General features: G+C 57.1%; 1 protein-coding gene across 1 annotated transcript in view; it reads right to left on the reverse strand.

The window, feature by feature from the left end:
• The window catches only part of RECQL4 (RecQ like helicase 4), a 41,954-nt gene that overhangs the window by 9,078 nt on the left and 24,085 nt on the right, over positions 1-8,791 (reverse strand). The window contains exons 11-15 of the mRNA XM_032442600.1: positions 8,294-8,476; positions 5,111-5,254; positions 3,100-3,381; positions 1,415-1,552; positions 45-306 (exon numbers count right to left, since the gene is read on the reverse strand). Coding sequence (XP_032298491.1) covers positions 45-306; positions 1,415-1,552; positions 3,100-3,381; positions 5,111-5,254; positions 8,294-8,476 — 1,009 coding nt within the window. The remainder of the gene's footprint in view (positions 1-44; positions 307-1,414; positions 1,553-3,099; positions 3,382-5,110; positions 5,255-8,293; positions 8,477-8,791) is intronic.

The raw sequence follows: 8,791 nt of genomic DNA on the forward strand, positions 1-8,791 counted from the left end.
CCCATCCATTCCCCTTCCAGGACCTTCCCCCCCCCATTACTCACCCTCCTCCCTGACGTCCAGTTCCTGCACTGTTTTCTCAATGGGGATCCCCCTCTCATGTTTATAACACACCCTTTCCTGCTCCCCCGCCCCTTCCGGGTCCACCATGACGTCATCCTCCTCCTCGATGACATCATCATCCTCTTCTATTACGTCATCACCATCCTCAATGACGTCATGGCCGTCTTCGCGTGACCCCGTGACATCATCGCCCTCCTGTGACGTCACCACGGCGGCCATCTCTGCGTCGCTCACTTCAGCACCCTGAGGTGGACAGCGCCATTGAGCCCAATGCCCCATTGAAACCAATGGCCATTTCAGCACCCCTACACTGGACAGCGCCATTGAGCCCAATGGCCCATTGAAATCAATGGCCATTTCAGCACCACAAGGTGGACAGCGCCATTGAGCCGCAATGCAATGTGGGAGCGCCCATTCATAACTATGATCCATTCATAACTATGGCAGGGCCACAATGCATTGTGGGATGGGCCATTCATACCTATGGCCAATTCATAACTAGTGAGCTGCAATGCATTATGGGATGGCCAATACCAACCTATAGGGCCATACCCTATAGGGCTGGCTCATCTCCCCCCCCACTGACCCCCATGGACCCCCAGCCCCCTAACCTTCCCGCTATGGGGCTGGATCACTTCCCTACTTTCTGCATTGACCCCAATTGACCCACAGCCCCCCAACCACCCCCAACCCATTACCCTATAGGGCTGGCTCATCTGCCTCCCCATTGACTCCCAGCCCCCCAACCTTCACCCTATGGGGCAGGATCTCCCCCCACCCCACTGACCCCCATTGACCCCCAGCCCCAACCTTCCGGCTATGGGGCAGGATCTCCCCCCACCCCATTGACCCCCATTGCCTCCCATTGATCCCCATTGACCCCCATTGACTCCCATTGATCCCCATTGATCCCCATTGACTCCCATTGACTCCCATTGACCCCCACTGACCCCCATTGATCCCCATTGACTCCCATTGATCCCCATTGAGTCCCACTGATCCCCACTGACTCTCATTGATCCCCATTGAACCCCATTGACTCCCATTGATCCCCATTGACTCCCATTGATCCCCATTGACTCTCATTGACCCCCGTTGACTCCCATTGACCCCCTTTACCCCCATTGATCTCCATTGACCCCCATTGCCTCCCATTGATCCCCATTGACCCCCATTGACTCCCATTGACCCCCATTGATCCCCATTGACTCCCATTGATCCCCATTGATCCCCATTGACTCCCATTGACCCCCATTGACTCCCATTGATCCCCATTGACTCCCATTGACCCCCATTGATCCCCATTGACCCCCACCCTTCCCGCTATGGGTCCGGCTGTCCCCCTACTCACAGCATTGAGTTGGAGGCGCCGTCGCTGCAGCTCCCTGCATTTACACGGGGGGAAAATGGCCTGAACCAGCTGCTTGATGCTGTAGGGATCCAGGGCGTCAGCAAAGACCTGACGGCGCAGCTCCAGCCGGTCCGAGCCCTGGGATTGGATGGGGAACATGTGGGGGATAGGGAGAACCAATGGGAAGACAGCGGGGTAGAGGGAGAACCAATGGGAAGCCAATGGGGTATAACCAATGGGAACCCAATGGGGTATAGGGAGAACCAATGGGAAGCCAATGGGATATAGGGAGAACCAATGGGAAGACAGGGGGGTATAGGGAGAACCAATGGGGAGACAGTGGGGTATAGGGAGAACCAATGGGAACCCAATGGGGTATAGGGAGAACCAATGGGAAGCCAATGGGGTAGAGGGAGAATCAATGGGAAGCCAATGGGGTAGAGGAGAACCAATGGGAACCCAATGGGGGTATAGGAAGAACCAATGGGAAGCCAGTGGGGTATAGGGAGAACCAATGGGAACCCAATGGGGGTATAGGGAGAACCAATGGGTTACAGGGATAACCAATGGAAAGCCAATGGGGTATAGGGAGAACCAATGGGAAGCCGATGGGGTAGAGGGAGAACCAATGGGAATAGGGGTATAGGGAGAATGGGAATAGGGGTATAGGGAGAACCAATGGCAAGCCAATGGGGTTCAGGGAGAACCAATGGGAAGCCAATGGGTTATAGGGAGAACCATCCCAAAACAACCCCAAAACCACCCCAACCCCACTCCAAATCCATCCCAAAACCACCCTAAACCCAACCATAATCCCACCTCAATCCCACCCTAAATCCATCCCAAAACTACCCCAATCCCACCCACAATCCCACCCCATATCTACCCCCAAACCACCCCAAATCCCAACCCTATCCCAGCCACAATCCTACCCCAACCCCCCCTAAACCCCATCCCAAAACCACCCCAATCCCCAATCCCACCCCAATCCAACCCTAAACCCAGCCACAATCCAAGTCCTATCCCACCTCAACCCAACCCCAATCCCAATCCAACCTCACCCCCAAACCACCCCAAATCCACCCCAACCCGACCCCAATACCACCCCATATCCACCCCATCCCACTCCATATTCCCCCACCTCGTGGTCAATGAAGAGATGACACCACCCAAATCCCACCCCAAATCCATCCCAAATCCAACCCCATATCCACCCCATCCCACCCCAAATCCACCCCTATCCCACCCCAAAACCACCCCAAATCCACTGCAAAACCACCCCAAATCCACCCCTATCCCACCACTATTCCCACCCTATATCCACCCCAAAACCACCCCAAATACACCCCAATCCCAGCCCTATCCCACCCCAAAACCCAACCCAATCCAACCCTAAACCAGCCACAATCCCAGCCCAATCCCACCCCAATCCCAAGCCAACCTCACCCCTAAATCACCCCAAATCCACCCCATATCTACCCTGAATTCTACCCCCAAACCACCCCATATCTCCCCCATATCCCCCCATATTCCCCCACCTTGTGGTCAATGAACAGATGACACCACCCCAATCCCACCCCATACCCCATATCCCCCCACCTCGAGGTCAATGAAGAGATGACACCACCCCAATCCCACCCCAATCCCACCCCATATCCCCCCCATATCCCCCCATATCTCCCCACCTGGTGGTCAATGAACAGATGACACCAGGCCGTCTCCCCGTCCCTCCCGGCGCGGCCGATCTCCTGTACGTATCCCTCAAAGCTTCGGGGCATGTTGTAGTGCAGCACGGCCCGGACGTCGGCCTTATCCAGCCCCATCCCAAAAGCCACCGTAGCCACCACCACCCTCAGCCGACCCTTCATGAAGGCGGATTGGACCCGGCGCCGCTCTGAGGCCGACAGCCCCGCGTGGTACGCGGCCGCGATCTGCTCCGGGTGGAGGATGCGGCCGCCATTGGGTCCTAAAAGAGGTAGGGGAAAGGATTAGGGTCAATGGTGGCCTACAAGACCATTTGGGGTCATGGTTGGCCACCATTGGGTCCTAGGAGAGGTAGGGGGAAGGATTAGGGTCAGTGTTGGCCTACAAGAACATTTGGGGTCATGGTTGGCCACCATTGGGTTCTAGGAGAGGTAGAGGGAAGGATTAGGGTCAATGGTGGCCTACAAGACCATTTGGGGTCATGGTTGGCCACCATTGGGTCCTAAAAGAGGTAGGGGAAGGATTAGGGTCAGTGGTGGCCTACAAGACCATTTGGGGTCATGGTTGGCCACCATTGGGTCCTAGGAGAGATAGAGGAGAGGATGGGGGTCAATGGTGGCCTACAAGAACATTTGGGTTCAGTGTTGGCCCCCATTGGCCCTTCTTGGCCTCCAAAAGACACAACAGAGACTCAATGGTCAACCTCTTGGCCAACATTGGCCTTCAAGAACATTTGGGTTCATGGTTGGCCACCATTGGGTCCTAAAAGAGGTAGGGGAAAGGATTAGGGTCAATGGTGGCCTACAAGACCATTTAGGGTCATGGTTGGCCAGCATTGGTTCTATGAGAGGTAGAGGGAAGTATTAGGGTCAATGGTGGCCTACAAGAATATCTGGGGTCATGGTTGGCCACCGTTGGGTCCTAGGAAAGGTAGAGGGAAGGATTAGGGTCAATGGTGGCCCACAAGACCATTTGGGGTCATGGTTGGCCACCATTGGGTCCTAGGAGAGACAGAGGGAAAGATTAGGGTCAATGGTGGCCTACAAGAACATTTGGGTTTGTAGTTGGCCCCCATTGGCCCTTCTTGGCCTCCAAAGGAGACAATAGAGACTCAATGGTCAACCTCTTGGCCAACGTTGGCCTTCAAGACCATTTGGGTTCATGGTTGGCCACCATTGGCCTTCTTGGCCACCAGGTCAACACCTATTGGCTACCATAGGCCTTCCTGCCACCCCATAGGCCTTCCTGCCCCCCATATTCCCTCCTTGCCCCCCATATTCCCTCCTGCCCCCCATATTCCCTCCTTGCCCCCCATATTCCCTCCTTGCCCCCATATTCCCTTCCTGCCCCCACAGACCTCCCTGACCCCCATCTCTCCCCTCTTGGCCCACCCATAAGTCCCTCCTGCCCCGCTCTAATTCCCTCCTTGCCCGCCCTGATTGCCTCATTGCCCCCATATTCCTCCTAGCCCCCGCATATTCCCTCCTGCCCCAATATTCCCTCTAACCCCCCATATTCCACTCCTTGCCCTCCCATAGTCCTCCTGCCCCCCATATTCCCTCCTTGCCCCCCATATTCCGTGCCTACCATCCCATATTCGCCGTCCTTGCCCCATAGGGGGTCCCCTCCTGCCCCTCCATATTCCCGCCTCGCTTGCCCCCCATATTCCTCCTGCCCGCCCAATATTCCCTCCTTGCCCCCCAATAGTCCCTCCATTGCCCCATTTTCTCTCCTGCCCGCCATATCCCTCCTGCCCCATATTCGCTCCTGCCCCCTAATATTCCCTCCTCTCCCCCCATATTCCCTCTGCCCCCCATATTCCCTCCTCTCCCCCATAATTCCCTCCTGCCTCTCCCCATATTCGCATCCTCTCCCGCCCCATTATTGCCCTCCTTGCCCCCCTATTCGGCCTCCTTGCCCCCATATTCCCTCCTTGCCCCCCATATTCCCTCCTGCCCCCCATATCTCCGTGCTGTAGCCCCCACACGGGGTGTGGGTGTTCCTATGGGGCAGCTGATCCTGGAGGCAGGTTCTCAGCATGGCGGCCACGCGGGCCGTGTCCTCCCTTCGCGTGCAATAGACGATGATGGAGCTGAGCCTGGCGTAACGCTCGCTACGTAACAGCTTAACGAGGGCCTGGAGGTTAATGAGGGTTAATTGGGGTTAGGAGCTAATGAACAGGGTTCATCGAGGAGCCCCGGTGTTGAGCTGTGTGCTCTGGGGGTCTCTATGTGGGATCCTAATGTGGTCAGCCCTACATGTTCCCCACCTCCATCCCTACCTGGGTTCACATCCCCACCCCCATCCGTCCCCATCCTTATCTCCATTCTATCCCTACCCATTCCCCAACATCATCTAGTTCCTACCCCTATTCCCATCCCCACCCCATCATCCCCAATCCCCATCCATCTCCCATTTTCCACCCCCATCTCTACCCATTTTCCATCCCGATCCCATCCCCATCCCTGTTGTCTCCACCCCTATCTCCATCCCCAAACCCCATCAACCCCTCCGCTACCCCTCCACCATCCCATTTTCCATCTCCGATCGCCATGCCCCATCCCTATCATCACCACCCCCTATCTGTCCAATCCCCACCCCTCCATCCCACGCCCATCCTACCCATTCCCATCCCCATTTCCCATCCCCATCCTGTCCCCATCCCCATACATCTTCAACCCCTATCCCCGCCATTCAGCCCACCCCCATCAGTCCCCATCTCTATCCCTATTCCCATCCACTACCCCGATTTCCATCCCATCCCCATCATTCTCCAACCTATCCACCAATCCCCACCCCATAGGCATCCCCATCCCTACCCCCATTTTCACCCCCATCCCTAACCTCATATTTTCCATCCCCCGATCCCATCCCTATCCCTATCATGCTCCAGCCCCATCTCCATCCCCACCATACCCATCATCCCCACCTCCATCCCTACCCATTTTCCACCCATCTCTACCCATTTCCATCCCCATTCCCATCCCATCCCCTTCCCTATAATCTCCATCCCATCCCATCCTCAACGCCCTACCCCCACCCCATCCCATCCCTAAATCCTCAATCAATCCCGGCATCCCTACCCCTCATGCCCAATTCCCCATCCATTCTTCCCTACCCTTCCCCATTCCTCACCCCAATCCCCATCGCCAATCTCATCAACTACCCCTCCCCATTCTCATCCCATTTCCATCCCCAATCCCGCATCGCCCATCCCCATCCCATCCCCATCCATCCCCATCCCAATCTCCAATCCCCATCCCATCCCCATCCCTACCTCCCAATCCAATCCCCATCCCATCCCCATCCCATCCCATCCTACCGGCCATCCCAATCCCCATCCCATTCCCAATCCCATCCCCATCCCATTCCCATCCCATCCCATCCCCATCCCTACCCCCTCCCCATTCCTCATCCCCAATTTCCATCCCCATTCCATCCCCAATCCCTATCGTCCCCATCGTCCCCACCCATTTCCCATTCCAATTCCATCCTCATCCCATCCCCATCCCATCCTCACCCTTATCTCCATCCCATCCCCATCCCCTCCCCACACCATACCCATCTCCCATCCCCATTCCTATCCGTTTCCACCCCCATTCTCATCCCTATCACCCCCATCCCATCCCCAATCTCCACCCCACCATCATCCCATCCCATCCCATCCCATCCCCAACCTCCATCCCCATCATCCCCAACCCCACGACCCCCATCATCCCCATTCCTATCCCAATCCCACCCCTATCATCCCCATCAACCCCAATCTCCATCCCCATCATCCCCATCCCATTCCCATCAACATCCCCAACCATCCCCATCTCTATCCCATCCCCATCCCATCCCCATCCCATCCTCACACCCATCCCCATCCCCATCCCCATCCCATCCCCATCCCCATCCCCATCCCCATCCCATCCCAGGGACCAGAGGGAGGGACTGGGGGGGCTTATGGGGCCAGGTGGGGACCTTATAGGGCTGGAGGGTGGCATTATGGGGCATGGGTTCCCTATAGGGCCAGAGGAGACCCTTATGGGGCCAGTGGGGCTTATAGGGCCTGGGGGGGTTTATGGGGCTGAGTGTCCCTATAGGACCTGAGGGCAGCCTTATGTGAGGCCTGGGGTCCTTATAGGACCAGAGGGCAGCCTTATGGGGCTGAGTGTCCCTATAAGACCAGAGGGCAGCCTTATGGGGCCTAGGATTCCTACAGGACCAGAGGGCAGCCTTATGGGGCTTAGGATTCCTACAGGACCAGAGGGCAGCCTTATGGGGCCTAGGATTCCTATAGGACCAGAGGGCAGCCTTATGGGGCCTGGGGTCCCTATAGGACTGGAGGGGACACTTATAGAGTCGGGGGGGGGGGGCTTACAGGGCCAAGGGGAGTCCTTATAGGACCAGAGGAGGCTTATAGGATCTAGGGGGGTTTTAGGCCCAGGGGGAGCTCATAGGGCCAGGAAGGGCTTCTGGAGCCAGGGGGCAGGCTTATAGGGCCGAGGGGCCTAATGGGGCTGGGAGGGTCCTTATAGAGCCAGGTGGGGCTTATAGTTCTGGGGAGGTCCTTATGGGACTGAGGGGAGCTTATAGGGTCAGGGGGGACTCTATAGAGGCAGGGGGGACTCTATAGGGCAGGGGGGACTCTATAGGGCCAGAGGGGACTCTATAGGGCAGGGGGGACTCCATAGGGCCAGAGGGGACTCCATAGGGCCAGGGGGGACTCCATAGGGCCAGGGGGGACTCCATAGGGCAGGGGGGACTCCATAGGGCCAGAGGGGACTCCATAGGGCCAGGGGGGACTCTATAGGGCCAGGGGGGACTCTACAGGGCCAGAGGGGATTCTATAGGGCAGGGGGGACTCTATAGGGGCAGAGGGGACTCTATAGGGGCAGGGGGGACTCTATAGGGCCAGGGGGGACTCTATAGGGCAGGGGGGACTCTATAGGGCCAGAAGGGACTCTACAGTGCCAGGAGAACTCTATAGGGTCAGGGGGGACTCTATAGGGGCAGGGGGGACTCTATAGGGCAGGAGGGGACTCTATAGGGGCAGGGGGGACTCCATAGGGCCAGGGGGGACTCCATAGGGCCAGGGGGGACTCTATAGGGCCAGGGGGGACTCTATAGGGCCAGGAGGACTCTATAGGGCCAGGAGTTTCTCATCCCCATCCCACCCCAATCCCATACCCGGTCCCGGTCCCTCTCAATAGACACAGATAGACGCAGGTTATGGGGCACGGTGGTGCAGCGGGCGGCGACGCCGTGGGGCAGCGGGATGCGAAGATGAGCCGCAATGTCCTGAACTGTCTGTGACGTGGCTGTGGCTGTGAGAGCCAGGAAACAACGGACACCAAAGAGATCGTGGAGAACCTGCGGGGAAAGGAGGATGAGGATGGGAAGAGGAGGAGGAGGAAGGGGAGGAGGAGGAGAAAGAAGAGGAAGAGGAAGAGGAAGAGGAAGAGGAAGAGGAAGAGAAGGAGGAAGAGGAAAAGGAGGAAGAGGAGGAGGAAGAGGAGGAAGAGGAGGAGAAAGAGGAGGAAGAGGAGGAGGAAGAGGAGGAGGAAGAGGAGGAAGAGGAGGAGGAAGAGGAGGAGGAAGAGGAGGAGGAGGAGGAAGAGGAGGAGGAAGATGAAGATGAAAATGAGGATGAAGATGAAGATGGAGATGGAGATGAAGATGAAGATG

The sequence above is a fragment of the Coturnix japonica genome, chromosome 2 (assembly GCF_001577835.2).
Source record: "Coturnix japonica isolate 7356 chromosome 2, Coturnix japonica 2.1, whole genome shotgun sequence".
NCBI classification, from domain to species: Eukaryota; Metazoa; Chordata; class Aves; order Galliformes; family Phasianidae; genus Coturnix; species Coturnix japonica.